General features: G+C 47.2%; 1 protein-coding gene across 3 annotated transcripts in view; it reads right to left on the bottom strand.

The window, feature by feature from the left end:
• Nucleotides 1–22,500, bottom strand: part of MDGA1 (MAM domain containing glycosylphosphatidylinositol anchor 1) — a 429,239-nt gene that overhangs the window by 235,974 nt on the left and 170,765 nt on the right. For all 3 annotated transcript variants that reach the window (XM_056568671.1, XM_056568670.1, XM_056568672.1), the window contains exon 2: nucleotides 29–168. In XM_056568671.1, coding sequence (XP_056424646.1) covers nucleotides 29–168 — 140 coding nt within the window. The remainder of the gene's footprint in view (nucleotides 1–28; nucleotides 169–22,500) is intronic.

The raw sequence follows: 22,500 nt of genomic DNA, 5'->3' as shown, positions 1-22,500 counted from the left end.
GGGTGACTCTTCATCACCAGTCTCCTACCTGCGGTCGTGGGTGCCCACTGATCAGACACTGCAGCACTAGCGTATCGCCCTCTCGGATGGTGTAGACCCGCTCGCTCATGTTGTCCTCTTTCACCACGCACGCCTGACCGGCGTGAATTATCTGAGCCTGAGCCGGCGCTGCGGACAAAAACACAAGGAGGTTACGGGGACTCTGGATCGGCCCTATAGAAAACATTCACAAATACAGGACATGTGGGACGTATACAATGGCGGGACCCCAACTATATAGACCCCCGCAAGGTGTCTCCAGCTGCTGCAAAACTACAACCCCCAGCATGCCCGGACAGCCTATGGCTGTCCGGGCATGCTGGGGGTTGTAGTTTTGCAACAGCTGAAGGCACTGTCTGGAAAAAGGGGTTGTCTGGAACAGCGCCACCCGTGCCCACAGGCTGTCTGTGGCACTGCAGCTCTGTTAAAGTGAATAAAGCTAAACTGCAATACCAGACGGAAACACACAGACAGGTGTGGCGCTATTTAACAATAAAAATAAAAAATAAAACAGCAGCCATGTTTTCCAAACCAGGGCGCCGCGCTGCAGAGCTGAGCCGGCGTATAGCGGAGACGACTAGTAATTAAGATTAAACATCCTCTCCGTCAGGTCCCATTGATCTCGCAGGAAGAAAGGGACGTTGCTAAATATAGCGTCCCTTCAGACGCAGCGCCGCTCCCGCCGTATAAAGCGCTCGTGTGATGTGGCGGTAAATGGGCCGCGGATACGTTTTGGCGGCGTTATTGATCTGACAACACAATCTTTTTGATATCATAATGTTCAAATCGATGTCAGGATTTATTTGGGACTCTTCTTTTCCACTTTGTTAAACTGAGGCCGTTGCATAAAAGTCGCGGCGACTAAACGGGACAATTAGATACAAACGTGTGAGCGGCGAAAGGTGGGGACGCGTTAGTGACTGAATGGCGCAGGGTGATTGACTTCATGATCAGATATTATCAGCGTTACGTTATATCGATAAACACGAATTATACTGACACACAGCGCCAAATTTACAAAAAAGAGAAAAATGTGACATTTTAGTGCACATCTGTTTTTGTGCATAATGTGATACTTCCCCCCCAATTTTGCACTCTTAATAAAAAAAATAATGAATGATACAAAAAGTAGTTGGAGTATAACGGGAAGGGGCGGGGCCTAAAATAAACGAACAAATTTACTACAATTTATGCCGAAAAATAAAATTCAGATTACGGCGTATGAATGACTCAATATTGAGCCACAATAAGGGGATGTTCTCTAGATATAGATACAACCACCACTAGGGGGAGCTCATTACATATAGATACAACCACCACTAGGGGGAGCTCATTACATATAGATACAACCACCACTAGGGGGAGCTCATTACATATAGATACAACCACCACTAGGGGCATCACTACATATAGATACAACCACCACTAGGGGGAGCTCATTACATATAGATACAACCACCACTAGGGGGAGCTCATTACATATAGATACAAGCACCACTAGGGGGAGCTCATTACATATAGATACAACCACCACTAGGGGGAGCTCATTACATATAGATACAACCACCACTAGGGGGAGCTCATTACATATAGATACAACCACCACTAGGGGGAGCTCATTACATATAGATACAACCACCACTAGGGGGAGCTCATTACATATAGATACAAGCACAACTAGGGGCATGCTACATATAAATACAACCACCACTAGGCGGCGCTCATTACATATAGATACAACCACACTAGGGGTATCACTACATATAGATACAACCACCACTAGGGGGAGCTCATTACATATAGATACAACCACCACTAGGGGGAGCTCATTACATATAGATACAACCACCACTAGGGGGAGCTCATTACATATAGATACAACCACCACTAGGGGGAGCTCATTACATATAGATACAACCACCACTAGGGGCATCACTACATATAGATACAACCACCACTAGGGGGAGCTCATTACATGTAGATACAACCACCACTAGGGGGGGCTCATTACATATAGATACAACCACCACTAGGGGCATCACTACATGTAGATACAACCACCACTAGGGGGAGCTCATTACATATAGATACAACCACCACTAGGGGGAGCTCATTACATGTAGATACAACCACCACTAGGGGGAGCTCATTACATATAGATACAACCACCACTAGGGGGAGCTCATTACATATAGATACAACCACCACTAGGGGCATCACTACATATAGATACAACCACCACTAGGGGGAGCTCATTACATGTAGATACAACCACCACTAGGGGGGGCTCATTACATATAGATACAACCACCACTAGGGGCATCACTACATGTAGATACAACCACCACTAGGGGGAGCTCATTACATATAGATACAACCACCACTAGGGGGAGCTCATTACATGTAGATACAACCACCACTAGGGGGAGCTCATTACATATAGATACAACCACCACTAGGGGGAGCTCATTACATATAGATATAACCACCACTAGGGGCATCACTACATATAGATACAACCACCACTAGGGGGAGCTCATTACATATAGATACAACCACCACTAGGGGGAGCTCATTACATATAAATACAACCACCACTAGGGGGCATCATTACATATAGATACAACCACCACTAGGGGGAGCTCATTACATATAGATACAACCACCACTAGGGGCATCACTACATGTAGATACAACCACCACTAGGGGGAGCTCATTACATATAGATACAACCACCACTAGGGGGAGCTCATTACATGTAGATACAACCACCACTAGGGGGAGCTCATTACATATAGATACAACCACCACTAGGGGGAGCTCATTACATATAGATATAACCACCACTAGGGGCATCACTACATATAGATATAACCACCACTAGGGGGAGCTCATTACATATAGATACAACCACCACTAGGGGGAGCTCATTACATATAAATACAACCACCACTAGGGGGCATCATTACATATAGATACAACCACCACTAGGGGGAGCTCATTACATATAGATACAACCAGCACTAGGGGGAGCTCATTACATATAGATTCAACCACCACTAGGGGCATCACTACATATAGATACAACCACCACTAGGGGGAGCTCATTACATATAGATACAACCACCACTAGGGGGAGCTCATTACATATAGATATAACCACCACTAGGGGGCATCATTACATATAGATACAACCACCACTAGGGGGATCTCATTAAATATAGATACAACCACCACTAGGGGGAGCTCATTACATATAGATACAACCACCACTAGGGGGCGCTCATTACATATAGATACAACCACCACTAGGGGCATCACTACATATAGATACAACCACCACTAGGGGGAGCTCATTACATATAGATACAACCACCACTAGGGAGCTCATTACATATAGATACAACCACCACTAGGGGGGGGGGGGGGGGGGGGGGGCTCATTACATATAGATACAACCACCACTAGGGGGAGCTCATTAAATATAGATACAACCACCACTAGGGGGAGCTCATTAAATATAGATACAACCACCACTAGGGGGAGCTCATTGCATATAGATACAACCACCACTAGGGGGAGCTCATTACATATAGATACAACCACCACTAGGGGGAGCTCATTACATATACATACAATCACCACTAGGGGGCACTCATTACATATAGATACAACCACCACTAGGGGGAGCTCATTGCATATAGATACAACCACCACTAGGGGGAGCTCATTACATATAGATACAACCACCACTAGGGGGAGCTCATTACATATAGATACAACCACCACTAGGGGGAGCTCATTACATATAGATACAATCACCACTAGGGGGGGGGGGGGGGGGGCTCATTACATATAGATACAACCACCACTAGGGGGCACTCATTACATATAGATACAACCACCACTAGGGGGAGCTCATTGCATATAGATACAACCACCACTAGGGGGAGCTCATTACATATAGATACAACCACCACTAGGGGGAGCTCATTACATATAGATACAACCACCACTAGGGGTATCACTACATATAGATACAACCACCACTAGGGGGAGCTCATTACATATAGATACAACCACCACTAGGGGGAGCTCATTACATATAGATACAACCACCACTAGGGGTATCACTACATATAGATACAACCACCACTAGGGGGAGCTCATTACATATAGATACAACCACCACTAGGGGGAGCTCATTACATATAGATACAACCACCACTAGGGGTATCACTACATATAAATACAACAACCACTAGGGGCATCACTACATATAGATACAACAGCCACTAGGGGCATCATTACATATAGATACAACCACCACTAGGGGGAGCTCATTACATATAGATACAACCACCACTAGGGGGCAATCACTACATATAGATACAACCACCCCTAGGGGGAGCTCATTACATATAGATACAACCACCACTAGGGGGAGCTCATTACATATAGATACAACCACCACTAGGGGGAGCTCATTACATATAGATACAACCACAACTAGGGGCATGCTACATATAAATACAACCACCACTAGGGGCATCACTACATATAGATACAACCACCACTAGGGGGCACTCACTACATATAGATACAACCACCATTAGGGGGCATCACTACATATAGATACAACCACCACTAGGGGGCATCATTACATATAGATACAACCACCACTAGGGGGCACTCATTACATATAGATACAACCACCACTAGGGGGAGCTCATTACATATAGATACAACCACCACTAGGGGGCATCATTACATATAGATACAACCACCACTAGGGGGCACTAACTACATGCATATAAAGCTCTCTTTATCTCTCTATGCTTATCTATCATGTACAATACACATGTATGCCTGCCTGTAGGTTTGGGGGTCTCTTTATATGAATATAAGTATTATATGGAGGAATATGAGTATAATATGGAGGAATATGAGAATAATATGGAGGAATATGAGAATAATATGGAGGAATATGAGTATAATATGGAGGAATATGAGAATAATATGGAAGAATATGAGAATAATATGGAGGAATATGAGAATAATATGGAGGAATATGAGAATACTATGGAGGAATATGAGAATAATATGGAGGAATATGAGTATAATATGGAGGAATATGAGAATAATATGGAGGAATATGAGTATAATATGGAGGAATATGAGAATATGGAGAAATATGAGAATAATATGGAGGAATATGAGAATAATATGGAGGAATATGAGTATAATATGGAGAAATATGAGAATAATATGGAGAAATATGAGAATAATATGGAGAAATATGAGAATAATATGGAGGAATATGAGTATAATATGGAGGAATATAATATAATATGGAGGAATATGAGTATAATATGGAGGAATATGAGAATAATATGGAGGAATATGAGTATAATATGGAGGAATATGCAAATAATATGGAGGAATATGAGTATAATATGGAGGAATATGAGAATAATATGGAGGAATATGAGAATAATATGGAGGAATATGCAAATAATATGGAGGAATATGAGTATAATATGGAGGAATATGAGAATAATATGGAGGAATATGAGAATAATATGGAGGAATATGACAATAATATGGAGGAATATGAGTATAATATGGAGGAATATAATATAATATGGAGGAATATGAGTATAATATGGAGGAATATGAGAATAATATGGAGGAATATGAGTATAATATGGAGAAATATGAGAATAATATGGAGGAATATGACAATAATATGGAGGAATATGAGTATAATATGGAGGAATATAATATAATATGGAGGAATATGAGTATAATATGGAGGAATATGAGAATAATATGGAGGAATATGAAAATAATATGGAGAAATATGAGAATAATATGGAGGAATATAATATACGGTAATATGGAGGAATATGAGTATAATATGGAGGAATATGAGAATAATATGGAAGAATATGAGAATAATATGGAGGAATATGAGTATAATATGGAGGAATATGAGAATAATATGGAGGAATATGAGTATAATATGGAGGAATATGAGTATAATATGGAGGAATATGAGAATAATATGGAGGAATATGAGAATAATATGGAGGAATATAATATAATATGGAGGAATATGAGTATAATATGGAGGAATATGAGAATAATATGGAGGAATATGAGAATAATATGGAGGAATATGAGAATAATGTGGAGGAATATAATATAATATGGAGGAATATGAGTATAATATGGAGGAATATGAGTATAATATGGAGGAATATAATAAAATATGGAGGAATATGAGTATAATATGGAGGAATATGAGTATAATATGGAGGAATATGAGAATAATATGGAGGAATATGAGAATAATATGGAGGAATATGAGAATAATGTGGAGGAATATAATATAATATGGAGGAATATGAGTATAATATGGAGGAATATGAGTATAATATGGAGGAATATGAGAATAATATGGAGTAATATGAGAATAATATGGAGGAATATGAGTATAATATGGAGGAATATGAGAATAATATGGAGGAATATGAGTATAATATGGAGGAATATGAGTATAATATGGAGGAATATGAGTATAATATGGAGGAATATGAGTATAATATGGAGGAATATGAGTATAATATGGAGGAATATGAGTATAATATGGAGGAATATGAGAATAATATGGAGGAATATGAGAATAATATGGAGGAATATGAGAATAATATGGAGGAATATGAGTATAATATGGAGGAATATGAGAATAATATGGAGGAATATGAGAATAATATGGAGGAATATGAGTATAATATGGAGGAATATGAGAATAATATGGAGGAATATAATATAATATGGAGGAATATGAGAATAATATGGAGGAATATGAGAATAATATGGAGGAATATGAGAATAATAATATGGAGGAATATGAGAATAATATGGAGGAATATGAGAATAATATGGAGGAATATGAGTATAATATGGAGGAATATGAGTATAATATGGAGGAATATGAGTATAATATGGAGGAATATGTGAATAATATGGAGGAATATGAGAATAATATGGAGGAATATGAGAATAATATGGAGGAATATGAGTATAATACACAATAAACAACCAATTATTCTAACAATGGGCGATAATGTGGACGGAGCCAAAAGAATAACGAGACGAGCGCCGGGTCAGGAGGAAGGGACCTCATGACTTGTATCTGATATTTAGAGACAATTAATCAAAGTGTAGACGTTAATGAGCAATGAATCAGATACAAGAAGCTGCGGCGACCGGGACCGATCCGGAAAATTCACTGCGTTTGTTATAATTTACAGCTGATCAAATGGAAAAAATCTGATTTGTATATAGATGGGGATTCCCCAGGAAGAAGGTGCCACTGTATCTAGTCCTATCACAGCAGGACATCACAGCAGGACATCACAGCAGGACATCACAGCAGGACATTACAGCGTGACATCACAGCAGGACATCACAGCAGGACATCACAGCATGACATCACAGCATGACATCACAGCATGACATCACAGCATGACATCACTGCATGGCATCACAGCATGACATCACAGCATTACATCACAGCATGGCATCACAGCATGAAATCACAGCATGAAATCACAGCATGACATCACAGCATGGCATCACAGCATTACATCACAGCATGGCATCACAGCATGAAATCACAGCATGACATCACAACATGACATCACAACATGACATCACAACATGACATCACTGCATGACATCACTGCATGACATCACAGCATGACATCACTGCATGACATCACAGCATTACATCACAGCATTACATCACAGCATGGCATCACAGCATGGCATCACAGCATGGCATCACAGCATGACATCACAGCATGGCATCACAGCATGACATTTTAGATGGAGACAACAGACCCTCATTTATTTATTGTGCCAAAGACTCAAAGGGCGCTATTTTATGTAGTTGGATTATTTTTTATTTAGGGGAAATGGGTAAAAATGAAAAAATGGATTGGCAACACTGCACACTTCCTAAAAAACAAGACATTTTAAGGGTGCGTTCACACGCTAGTAGCTAGCAGCGAGTTTCTCAATGCTGAAAACCTTCTGCGAGTTACGCTACCATTGATTTAAATGGGTCCGCGGACAGTCCGCAAATCGGACACTATTGCGGACTGTCTGTGGACCCATTTTAATCAATGGTAGCGTAACTCACAGTAGGATTCTGGTCCCAGAAAATAAGACTTCATGATAAATAAGAAACTAATTTAGTGTTATCACAGATTGTACTGGCTTTAGTATGTTTTTGTGTGATTTACTTTCCACAGGAAGTTGTGTAGCCCTCCCTGTCAGTGTGGTGTTGTCTCCACTTTCCTGGCTCCTCCCTCACTTCTGTCAGGAAATTGTGTAGCCCTCTCATAGTCAGTGTAGTGTTGTCTTAGCAGCTCCACGGCTCCTCCCTTTCTCCCATCATCCTCTGCTATCTCAGAAGGTTGGATCTTGATTCTGAGCTCTAGCCCCGCCCCTGAGTGAAGTCATCACCTCTGGTTAGCCCCTACAGCTACATCACCATTTCCCTGTCTTATACTGTGTGTGTGTGTGTGTATGTGTGTGTATATATATATATATATATATATATATATATATATATATATCTGTATTGGGAAATTTATGAAGAATCAGGTGCGGTTACAGCATGCTGCCTTGTGCTGAACAATGTCACAGGCAGAGGAGTAGACAGGGGATGAATACAACAGGTGCTGCAACTTTACTGTGCAAATGAGTGAATGAGTAGGCAGGGTGGGAGGACTGTGATGAAGAGCTGAGGCATTTTTTTTTCTTAACCTGATGTTGGAATTCTCCTTTAAGGATCTTCACCGCCACTTCTATGGGGAAGAAGCCCCTTCTTTGGTGGAGGAGCCTGATTTATGGTGGAGGAGCCCCTTATATCGCGGAGGAGCCTCTTCTATGACGAAGGAGCCCCTTCCATGGAGGAGCCCCATTCAAAATGGAGGAGCCCTTTCTATGGCGGAGGAGCCCTTTCTATGGTGGAGGAGCCCCATCTATAATGAAGGAGCCCCTTCTATGGCGGAGAAGCCCTTTCTATGGTGGAGGAGCTCTTTCTATGGCGGAGGAACCCTTTCTATGGTGGAGGAGCCCCTTCTATGGCGGAGGAGCCCCTTCTATGGAGGAGGAGCCTCATCTATTGCAGAGGAGCCCCTTCTATGGAGGATGAGCCTCATCTATGGCGGAAGAGCCCCTTCTATGGTGGAGGAGCCTCATCTATGGAGGAGGAGCCCCATCTATGGCGGAGGAGCCCCATCTGTGGCGGAGGAGCTCCATCTATGGCGAGGAGCCCCTTCTATGGCGGAGGAGCCTCATCTATGGCAGAGGAGCCTCATCTATGGAGGAGGAGCCTCATCTATGGCGGAGGAGCCCCATCTATGGCGGAGGAGCCCCATCTATGGCGGAGGAGCCCCATCTATGGCGGAGGAGCCACTTCTATAGCGGAGGAGCCACTTCTATAGCGGAGGAGCCCCTTCTATGGTGGAGGAGCCCATTCTATGGTGGAGGAGCCGCTTCTATGGTGGAGGAGCCGCTTCTATGGAGGAGGAGCTGCTTCTATGGAGGAGGAGCCGCTTCTATGGCGGAGGAGCCGCTTCTATGGCGGAGGAGCCCCTTCTATGGTGGAGGAGCCCCATCTATGGTGGAGGACCCCTTCTATGATGTAGGAGCCCCTTCTATGGCGGATGAGCCCCATCTATAATGGAGGAGCCCCTTCTATGACAGAGGAGCCCCTTCTATGACGGAGGAGCCCCTTCTATGATGGAGGAGCCCCTTCTATGATGGAGGAGCCCCATCTATGATGGAGGAGCCCCATCTATCACGGAGGAGCCCCATCTATCACGGAGGAGCCCCATCTATGGCGGAGGAGCCCCTTCTATGGCGCAGGAGCCCCATCTATAATGGAGGAGCCCCTTCTATGGCGGAGGAGCCCCTTCTATGGGGGAGGAGCCCCTTATATGGTGGAGGAGCCCCTTCTATGGTGGAGGAGCCCCTTCTATGGTGGAGGAGCCGCTTCTATGGAGGAGGAGCCGCTTCTATGGCGGAGGAGCCCCTTCTATGGTGGAGGAGCCCCATCTATGGCGGAGAAGCCGCTTCTATGGCGGAGAAGCCACATCTATGGCGGAGGAGCCACTTCTATAGCGGAGGAGCCGCTTCTATGGAGGAGGAGCCGCTTCTATGGAGGAGGAGCCGCTTCTATGGAGGAGGAGCCGCTTCTATGGTGGAGAAGCCGCTTCTATGGTGGAGGAGCCGCTTCTATGGCGGAGAAGCCATTTCTATGGCGGAGGAGCCCCTTCTATGGCGGAGGAGCTCCATCTATGGTGGAGGACCCCTTCTATGATGTAGGAGCCCCTTCTATAGCGGAGGAGCCCCATCTATAAAGGAGGAGCCCCTTCTATGACGGAGGAGCCCCTTCTATGATGGAGGAGCCCCATCTATGATGGAGGAGCCCCATCTATCACGGAGGAGCCCCATTTATCACGGAGGAGCCCCATCTATGGCGGAGGAGCCCCTTCTATGGCGCAGGAGCCCCATCTATAATGGAGGAGCCCCTTCTATGGCGGAGGAGCCCCTTCTATGGGGGAGGAGCCCCTTATATGGTGGAGGAGCCGCTTCTATGGTGGAGGAGCCCCTTCTATGGCGGAGGAGCCCCTTCTATGGCGGAGGAGCCCCTTCTATGGTGGAGGAGCCCCTTCTATGGCGAAGGAGCCCCTTCTATGGTGGAGGAGCCCCTTCTATGGTGGAGGAGCCGCTTCTATGGTGTAGGAGCCCCTTCTATGGTGGAGGAGCCCCATCTATGGCGAAGGAGCCCCTTCTATGGTGGAGGAGCCCCTTCTATGGTGGAGGAGCCGCTTCTATGGTGTAGGAGCCCCTTCTATGGCGCAGGAGCCCCTTCTATGGCGCAGGAGCCCCATCTATAATGGAGCAGCCCCTTCTATGGTGGAGGAGCCCCTTCTATGGCGGAGTAGCCCCTTCTATGGCGAAGGAGCCCCTTCTATGGTGGAGGAGCCCCTTCTATGGCGGAGAAGCCACTTCTATGGCGGAGGAGCCCCTTCTATGGCAGAGGAGCCGCTTCTATGGCGGACGAGCCGCTTCTATGGTGGAGGAGCCCCTTCTATAATGGAGGAGCCCCTTCTATAATGGAGGAGCCCCTTCTATAATGGAGGAGCCCCTTCTATAATGGAGGAGCCCCTTCTATAATGGAGGAGCCCCTTCTATAATGGAGGAGCCCCTTCTATAATGGAGGAGCCGCTTCTTTGTCCTTCTATTAGGTCTCTAATACAGTGAATGTACATGGGTTCTCTAAGCCGGAGGTCCCCTTTATTATCCTTCTATATAACAACATAAATATTGATCCTGCCGATTCTCCACTTTTTCTCCTCTATAGGACACAATAGAAATATTGACGACCATAATTTGTCCAATCTCTGAAGACGCTGAATCAAGACTGAAAGTGTAAAAATGGTTCAAACCTAATGAGACGACTACAATATATCCGGGGGACACGTCTACTCGGGGGAGGCTGAGGTATTGGGCTCACCTGGGGGTATGAATACTTATCCCTCATCTGGTGATGGTTGTCTCTTCCAGATACAGCGCCCCCCTGTCCTCAGGTTGTGTGCAGTATTACAACACTGCTCCATTCACTTCAAAGGATAGACCCAGAAGCCTTTCCATAAAAAATGCGCAAATTGTCCTGTTAATGAGATATCGCCCTCGCTATAGTGGTTTGGTGATATACGGGGACACGACCAGATATAGACATCATAATTATAGGACTGATCAGGACGGAGATCTTGGCTCCTCCCACCATCGCTGCCGCTACACGTATCTGTACGCGATGTATAGAAGAATCCGGAGAAACATGTCAATAATTTATTAACCTTCAGCCGATTCTGAGGCTTCAATCTCCAGACGAGCGCGAGCCGCGATGTAGCAGAACCGGCGCCATCATATAATTATACACCGGGCTTGTTACATCCTGCCTGATAGAGTATGGAGGAAACGCAGAGCTGAACGTGCGCAGCGATAATACGGAATAACATAAACCTCATCACAGAGAAGAGGAGCTGTGTACCCCCGACGACCCCCTCATCACTGAGCAAAGGAGCTGTGTACCCCCGACGACCACCTCATCACAGGGCAAAGGAGCTGTGTACCCCCGACGACCACCTCATCACAGGGCAAAGGAGCTGTGTACCCCCAACGACCACCTCATCACAGAGCAAAGGAGCTGTGTACCCCCGACGACCACCTCATAACAGAGCAAAGGAGCTGTGTACTCCCAAAGACCACCTCATCACAGGGCAAAGGAGCTGTGTACCCCCGACGACCACCTCATAACAGAGCAAAGGAGCTGTGTACCCCCAACGACCACCTCATCACAGAGCAAAGGAGCTGTGTACCCTCGACGACCACCTCATCACAGGGCCAAGGAGCTGTGTACCCCCGACGACCACCTCATCACAGGGCCAAGGAGCTGTGTACCCCCGACGACCACCTCATCACAGGGCCAAGGAGCTGTGTACCCCCGACGACCACCTCATCACAGAGCAAAGGAGCTGTGTACCCCCCGACGACCACCTCATCACAGGGCAAAGGAGCTGTGTATCCCCAACGACCACCTCATCACAGGGCAAAGGAGCTGTGTACCCCCGACGACCCCCTCATCACAGGGCAAAGGAGCTGTGTACCCCCAACGACCCCCTCATCACAGAGCAAAGGAGCTGTGTACCCCCAACGACCACCTCATCACAGAGCAAAGGAGCTGTGTACCCCCCGACGACCACCTCATCACAGGGCAAAGGAGCTGTGTACCCCCGACTACCACATCATCACAGGGCAAAGGAGCTGTGTACCCCCAACGACCACCTCATCACAGGGCAAAGGAGCTGTGTACCCCCGACGACCACCTCATCACAGGGCAAAGGAGCTGTGTACCCCCTACGACCACCTCATCACAGAGAAGAGGAGCTGTGTACCCCCGACGACCACCTCATCACTGAGCAAAGGAGCTGTGTACCCCCGACGACCACCTCATCACAGGGCAAAGGAGCTGTGTACCCCCAACGACCACCTCATCACAGGGCAAAGGAGCTGTGTACCCCCGACGACCACCTCATCACAGGGCAAAGGAGCTGTGTACCCCCGACGACCACCTCATCACAGAGAAGAGGAGCTGTGTACCCCCGACGACCACCTCATCACTGAGCAAAGGAGCTGTGTACCCCCGACGACCACCTCATCACAGGGCAAAGGAGCTGTGTACCCCCGACGACCACCTCATCACAGAGGAAAGGAGCTGTGTACCCCCGACGACCACCTCATCACAGGGCAAAGGAGCTGTGTACCCCCGACGACCACCTCATCACAGAGGAAAGGAGCTGTGTACCCCCGATGACCACCTCATCACAGAGCAAAGGAGCTGTGTACCCCCGACGACCATCTCATCACAGAGCAAAGGAGCTGTGTACCCCCCGACGACCACCTCATCACAGGGCAAAGGAGCTGTGTACCCCCAACGACCCCCTCATCACAGAGCAAAGGAGCTGTGCACCCCCAACGACCACCTCATCACAAGGCAAAGGAGCTGTGTACCCCCAACGACCACCTCATCACAGGGCAAAGGAGCTGTGTACCCCCGACGACCCCCTCATCACAGGGCAAAGGAGCTGTGTACCCCCAACGACCCCCTCATCACAGAGCAAAGGAGCTGTGTACCCCCAACGACCACCTCATCACAGGGCAAAGGAGCTGTGTACCCCCGACGACCACCTCATCGCAGGGCAAAGGAGCTGTGTACCCCCGACGACCACCTCAGCACAGGGCAAAGGAGCTGTGTACCCCCGACGACCCCCTCATCACAGGGCAAAGGAGCTGTGTACCCCCGACGACCACCTCATCACAGGGCAAAGGAGCTGTGTACCCCCGACAACCACCTCATCACAGGGCAAAGGAGCTGTGTACCCCCAACGACCACCTCATCACAGAGCAAAGGAGCTGTGTACCCCCGACGACCCCCTCATCACAGAGCAAAGGAGCTGTGTACCTCCGACGACCACCTCATCACAGGGCAAAGGAGCTGTGTACCCCCGACGACCACCTCATCACAGAGAAGAGGAGCTGTGTACCCCCGACGACCACCTCATCACTGAGCAAAGGAGCTGTGTACCCCCGACGACCACCTCATCACAGGGCAAAGGAGCTGTGTACCCCCAACGACCACCTCATCACAGGGCAAAGGAGCTGTGTACCCCCGACGACCACCTCATCACAGGGCAAAGGAGCTGTGTACCCCCGACGACCACCTCATCACAGAGAAGAGGAGCTGTGTACCCCCGACGACCACCTCATCACTGAGCAAAGGAGCTGTGTACCCCCGACGACCACCTCATCACAGGGCAAAGGAGCTGTGTACCCCCGACGACCACCTCATCACAGAGGAAAGGAGCTGTGTACCCCCGACGACCACCTCATCACAGGGCAAAGGAGCTGTGTACCCCCGACGACCACCTCATCACAGAGGAAAGGAGCTGTGTACCCCCGACGACCACCTCATCACAGAGCAAAGGAGCTGTGTACCCCCGACGACCATCTCATCACAGAGCAAAGGAGCTGTGTACCCCCAACGACCCCCTCATCACAGAGCAAAGGAGCTGTGCACCCCCAACGACCACCTCATCACAAGGCAAAGGAGCTGTGTACCCCCAACGACCACCTCATCACAGGGCAAAGGAGCTGTGTACCCCCGACGACCCCCTCATCACAGGGCAAAGGAGCTGTGTACCCCCAACGACCCCCTCATCACAGAGCAAAGGAGCTGTGTACCCCCGACGACCACCTCATCGCAGGGCAAAGGAGCTGTGTACCCCCAACGACCACCTCAGCCCAGGGCAAAGGAGCTGTGTACCCCCGACGACCCCCTCATCACAGGGCAAAGGAGCTGTGTACCCCCGACGACCACCTTATCACAGAGAAGAGGAGTTGTGTACCCCCGACGACCACCTCATCACAGGGCAAAGGAGCTGTGTACCCCCGACAACCACCTCATCACAGGGCAAAGGAGCTGTGTACCCCCAACGACCACCTCATCACAGAGCAAAGGAGCTGTGTACCCCCGACGACCCCCTCATCACAGAGCAAAGGAGCTGTGTACCTCCGACGACCACCTCATCACAGGGCAAAGGAGCTGTGTACCCCCAACGACCCCCTCATCACAGAGCAAAGGAGCTGTGTACACCCGACGACCACCTCATCACAGGGCAAAGGAGCTGTGTACCCCCGACGACCACCTCATCACAAGGCAAAGGAGCTGTGCACCCCCGACGACCACCTCATCACAGAGAAGAGGAGCTGTGTACCCCCGACGACCCCCTCATCACAGGGCAAAAGAGCTGTGTACCCCCGACGACCACCTCATCACAGGGCAAAGGAGCTGTGTACCCCCGACGACCACCTCATCACAGGGCAAAGGAGCTGTGTACCCCCGACGACCACCTCATCACAGAGCAAAAGAGCTGTGTACCCCCGACGACCACCTCATCACAGAGCAAAGGAGCTGTGTACCCCCAACGACCCCCTCATCACAGGGCAAAGGAGCTGTGTACCCCCGACGACCACCTCATCACAGGGCAAAGGAGCTGTGTACCCCCGACGACCACCTCATCACAAGGCAAAGGAGCTGTGTACCCCCGACGACCACCTCATCACAAGGCAAAAGAGCTGTGTACCCCCGACGACCACCTCATCACAGAGCAAAGGAGCTGTGTACCCCCGACGACCCCCTCATCACAGGGCAAAGGAGCTGTGTACCCCCGACGACCACCTCATCACAAGGCAAAGGAGCTGTGTACCCCCGACGACCACCTCATCACAGGGCAAAGGAGCTGTGTACCCCCGACGACCACCTCATCACAGAGCAAAGGAGCTGTGTACCCCCGACGACCACCTCATCACAGAGCAAAGGAGCTGTGTACCCCCAACGACCACCTCATCACAAGGCAAAGGAGCTGTGTACCCCCGATGACCACCTCATCACAGAGCAAAGGAGCTGTGTACCCCCGACGACCACCTCATCACAGGGCAAAGGAGCTGTGTACCCCCAACGACCCCCTCATCACAGAGCAAAGGAGCTGTGTACCCCCGACGACCACCTCATCACAGAGCAAAGGAGCTGTGTACCCCCAACAACCACCTCATCACAGAGCAAAGGAGCTGTGTACCCCCGACGACCACCTCATCACAGGGCAAAGGAGCTGTGTACCCCCGACGACCACCTCATCACAGTCCCTACAATTACTGACAGCAGTAGTGCAGACCACCTCATCAGAGTCCCTACAATGATTGACAGCAGTAGTGCAGACAACCTCATCATAGTCCCTACAATGACTGACAGCAGTAGTGCAGACCACCTCATCACAGTCCCTACAATGACTGACAGCAGTAGTGCAGACCACCTCCTCATAGTCCCTACAATGACTGACAGCAGTAGTGCAGACCACCTCATCACAGTCCCTACAATGACTGACAGCAGTAGTGCATACCATCTCATCATAGTCCCTACAATGACTGACAGCAGTAGCGCAGACCACCTCATCACAGTCCCTACAATGACTGACAGCAGTAGTGCAGACCACCTCATCACAGTCCCTACAATGACTGACAGCAGTAGTGCAGACCAACCTCATCACAGTCCCTACAATGACTGACAGCAGTAGTGCAGACCAACCTCATCACAGTCCCTACAATGACTGACAGCAGTAGTGCAGACCAACCTCATCACAGTCCCTACAATGACTGACAGCAGTAGTGCAGACCAACCTCATCACAGTCCCTACAATGACTGACAGCAGTAGTGCAGACCACCTCATCATAGTCCCTACAATGACTGACAGCAGTAGTGCAGACCAACCTCATCACAGTCCCTACAATGACTGACAGCAGTAGTGCAGACCAACCTCATCACAGTCCCTACAATGACTGACAGCAGTAGTGCAGACCACCTCATCACAGTCCCTACAATGACTGACAGCAGTAGTGCAGACCACCTCATCACAGTCCCTACAATGACTGACAGCAGTAGTGCAGACCATCTCATCACAGTCCCTACAATGACTGACAGCAGTAGTGCAGACCACCTCATCACAGTCCCTACAATGACTGACAGCAGTAGTGCAGACCAACCTCATCACAGTCCCTACAATGACTGACAGCAGTAGAGCAGACCACCTCATCACAGTCCCTACAATGACTGACAGCAGTAGTGCAGACCACCTCATCACAGTCCCTACAATGACTGACAGCAGTAGTGCAGACCACCTCATCATAGTCCCTACAATGACTGACAGCAGTAGTGCAGACCAACCTCATCACAGTCCCTACAATGACTGACAGCAGTAGTGCAGACCAACCTCATCACAGTCCCTACAATGACTGACAGCAGTAGTGCAGACCACCTCATCATAGTCCCTACAATGACTGACAGCAGTAGTGCAGACCACCTCATCACAGTCCCTACAATGACTGACAGCAGTAGTGCAGACCACCTCATCATAGTCCCTACAATGACTGACAGCAGTAGTGCATACCATCTCATCACAGTCCCTACAATGACTGACAGCAGTAGTGCAGACCAACCTCATCACAGTCCCTAAAATGACTGACAGCAGTAGTGCATACCATCTCATCACAGTCCCTACAATGACTGACAGCAGTAGTGCAGACCAACCTCATCACAGTCCCTACAATGACTGACAGCAGTAGTGCATACCATCTCATCACAGTCCCTACAATGACTGACAGCAGTAGTGCAGACCACCTCATCACAGTCCCTACAATGACTGACAGCAGTAGTGCAGACCAACCTCATCACAGTCCCTACAATGACTGACAGCAGTAGCGCAGACCACCTCATCACAGTCCCTACAATGACTGACAGCAGTAGTGCAGACCAACCTCATCACAGTCCCTACAATGACTGACAGCAGTAGTGCATACCATCTCATCACAGTCCCTACAATGACTGACAGCAGTAGTGCAGACCAACCTCATCACAGTCCCTACAATGACTGACAGCAGTAGTGCATACCATCTCATCACAGTCCCTACAATGACTGACAGCAGTAGTGCAGACCAACCTCATCACAGTCCCTACAATGACTGACAGCAGTAGTGCAGACCAACCTCATCACAGTCCCTAAAATGACTGACAGCAGTAGTGCAGACCAACCTCATCACAGTCCCTACAATGACTGACAGCAGTAGTGCAGACCATCTCATCACAGTCCCTACAATGACTGTCAGCAGTAGTGCAGACCACCTCATCACAGTCCCTACAATGACTGACAGCAGTAGTGCAGACCAACCTCATCACAGTCCCTACAATGACTGACAGCAGTAGTGCAGACCACCCTCATCACAGTCTCTACAATGACGGACAGCAGTAGTGCAGACCACCTCATCACAGTCCCTACAATGACTGACAGCAGTAGTGCAGACCACCCTCATCACAGTCCCTACAATGACTGACAGCAGTAGTGCAGACCACCTCATCACAGTCCCGAAAATGACAGACAGCAGTAGTGCAGACCAACCTCATCACAGTCCCTACAATGACTGACAGCAGTAGTGCAGACCACCTCATCACAGTCCCTACAATGACTGACAGCAGTAGTGCAGACCAACCTCATCACAGTCCCTACAATGACTGACAGCAGTAGTGCAGACCACCCTCATCACAGTCCCTACAATGACGGACAGCAGTAGTGCAGACCACCTCATCACAGTCCCTACAATGATTGACAGCAGTAGTGCAGACCACCCTCATCACAGTCCCTACAATGACTGACAGCAGTAGTGCAGACCACCTCATCACAGTCCCTACAATGACTGACAGCAGTAGTGCAGACCAACCTCATCACAGTCCCTACAATGACTGACAGCAGTAGTGCAGACCAACCTCATCACAGTCCCTACAATGACTGACAGCAGTAGTGCAGACCAACCTCATCACAGTCCCTACAATGACTGACAGCAGTAGTGCAGACCAACCTCATCACAGTCCCTACAATGACTGACAGCAGTAGTGCAGACCACCTCATCATAGTCCCTACAATGACTGACAGCAGTAGTGCAGACCACCTCATCACAGTCCCTACAATGACTGACAGCAGTAGTGCAGACCACCTCATCACAGTCCCTACAATGACTGACAGCAGTAGTGCATACCATCTCATCACAGTCCCTACAATGACTGACAGCAGTAGTGCAGACCACCTCATCACAGTCCCTACAATGACTGACAGCAGTAGTGCAGACCACCTCATCATAGTCCCTACAATGACTGACAGCAGTAGTGCAGACCACCCTCATCACAGTCCCTACAATGACTGACAGCAGTAGTGCAGACCACCTCATCACAGTCCCTACAATGACTGACAGCAGTAGTGCAGACCACCTCATCACAGTCCCTACAATGACTGACAGCAGTAGTGCAGACCATCTCATCACAGTCCCTACAATGACGGACAGCAGTAGTGCAGACCACCTCATCACAGTCCCTACAATGATTGACAGCAGTAGTGCAGACCACCCTCATCACAGTCCCTACAATGACTGACAGCAGTAGTGCAGACCACCTCATCACAGTCCCTACAATGACTGACAGCAGTAGTGCAGACCAACCTCATCACAGTCCCTACAATGACTGACAGCAGTAGTGCAGACCAACCTCATCACAGTCCCTACAATGACTGACAGCAGTAGTGCAGACCAACCTCATCACAGTCCCTACAATGACTGACAGCAGTAGTGCAGACCAACCTCATCACAGTCCCTACAATGACTGACAGCAGTAGTGCAGACCACCTCATCATAGTCCCTACAATGACTGACAGCAGTAGTGCAGACCACCCTCATCACAGTCCCTACAATGACTGACAGCAGTAGTGCAGACCACCTCATCACAGTCCCTACAATGACTGACAGCAGTAGTGCAGACCACCTCATCACAGTCCCTACAATGACTGACAGCAGTAGTGCAGACCACCCTTTGAGTTATATGAAACAATCACAGAATGAGTTGTGTCTTCACAATGTGACTTTATAGCGATTTCTTTGATTCCTCTGACCGGCAGCAGCAGGAGATGAAGGAGACCACCGCGGGGCGTCACACTGGTGCTGAGACCACCGTGGGGTGTCACAATGGAGCTGAGACCACCGGGGGCGTCACACTGGTGCTGAGACCACCGGGGGGCGTCACACTGGTGCTGAGACCACCGGGGGGGGCGTCACACTGGTGCTGAGACCACCGGGGGGCGTCACACTGGTGCTGAGACCACCGGGGGGCGTCACAATGGAGCTGAGACCACCGGGGGGCGTCACACTGGTGCTGAGACCACCGGGGGGCGTCACAATGGAGCTGAGACCACCGTGGGGCGTCACAATGGAGCTGAGACCACCGGGGGGCGTCACAATGGAGCTGAGACCACCGGGGGGCGTCACAATGGATAGATTCTAAGAATCTCACGTTATTTAATGTCTTCCTGATAATCATTATGAGTCCAATCCCCCCGAAGACCCCGCACAATAACTGTGTATTCAACCGCCACAGGATTATTATGGAAATAATCTATAATGCAGCTGGCGGATCCCTGAAGGGGGAGAATACATAATACCGCTCATACTGGGGCCGCTACAGATTAACCCTGTGCAGGGCGGACCTGACAGCTGAGGCATATACCGAATAATATATCAGCCAAAAACTAAGAGTCCTCTGAGGATGATGGGAGTCATAGTCATATAAGAGGAGCAGTATTATAGTAGTTATATTCTTGTATATAGGAGGCAGTATTATAGTAGTTATATTCTTGTATCTAGGAGCGGTATTATAGTAGTTATATTCTTGTATATAGGAGGCAGTATTATAGTAGTTATATTCCTGTATATAGGGGCAGTATAATAGTAGTTATATTCTTGTATATAGGGGGCAGTATTATAGTAGTTATATTCTTGTATATAGGGGCAGCATTATAGTAGTTATATTCTTGTATATAGGAGCAGTATTATAGTAGTTATATTCTAGTATATAGGAGGCAGTATTATAGTAGTTATATTCTTGTATATAGTGGCAGTATTATAGTAGTTATATTCTAGTATATAGGAGCAGTATTATAGTAGTTATATTCTTGTATATAGGAGCAGTATTATAGTAGTTATATTCTTGTATATGGGAGCAGCATTATAGTAGTTATATTCTTGTATATAGGAGCAGTATTATAGTAGTTATATTCTTGTATATAGGAGCAGTATTATAGTAGTTATATTCTTGTATATAGCAGCAGTATTATAGTAGTTATATTCTTGTATATAGGAGGCAGTATTATAGTAGTTATATTCTTGTATATATAGGATCAGTATTATAGTAGTTATATTCTTGTATATAGGGGGCAGTATTATAGTAGTTATTTTCTTGTATATAGGAGCAGTATTATAGTAGTTATATTCTTGTATATAGGAGCAGTATTATAGTAGTTATATTTTTGTATATAGCAGCAGTATTATAGTAGTTATATTCTTGTATATAGGAGGCAGTATTATAGTAGTTATATTCTTGTATATATAGGAGCAGTATTATAGTAATTATATTCTTGTATATATAGGAGCAGTATTATAGTAGTTATTTTCTTGTATATAGGAGCAGTATTTTAGTAGTTATATTCTTGTATATAGGAGGCAGTATTATAGTAGTTATATTCTTGTATATAGGAGCAGTATTATAGTAGTTGTATTCTTGTATATAGGAGCAGTATTATAGTAGTTATATTCTTGTGTATAGGAGGCAGTATTATAGTAGTTATATTCTTTTATATAGGAGCAGTATTATAGTAGTTATATTCTTGTATATAGTAGGCAGTATTATAGTAGTTATATTCTTGTATATAGGAGCAGTATTATAGTAGCTATGTTATTGTATATAGGAGCAATATTATAGTAGTTGTATTCTTGTGTATAGTAGCAGTATTATAGTAGATATATTCTTGTATATAGAAGCAGTATTATAGTAGTTATATTCTTGTATATAGGAGCAGTATTATAGTAGTTATATTCTTGTATATATAGGAGCAGTATTATAGTAGTTATATTCTTGTATATAGGAGCAGTATTATAGTAGTTATATTCTTGTATATAGGAGCAGTATTATAGTAGTTATATTCTTGTATATAGGAGCAGTATTATAGTAGTTATATTCTTGTATATAGGAGCAATATTATAGTAGTTATATTCTTGTATATAGCAGCAGTATTATAGTAGTTATATTCTTGTATATAGGAGGCAGTATTATAGTAGTTATATTCTTGTATATATAGGAGCAGTATTATAGTAGTTATATTCTTGTATATA

The sequence above is a fragment of the Hyla sarda genome, chromosome 3, assembly GCF_029499605.1.
Source record: "Hyla sarda isolate aHylSar1 chromosome 3, aHylSar1.hap1, whole genome shotgun sequence".
NCBI classification, from domain to species: Eukaryota; Metazoa; Chordata; class Amphibia; order Anura; family Hylidae; genus Hyla; species Hyla sarda.
This window is presented reverse-complemented; position numbering and strand designations above follow the sequence as displayed.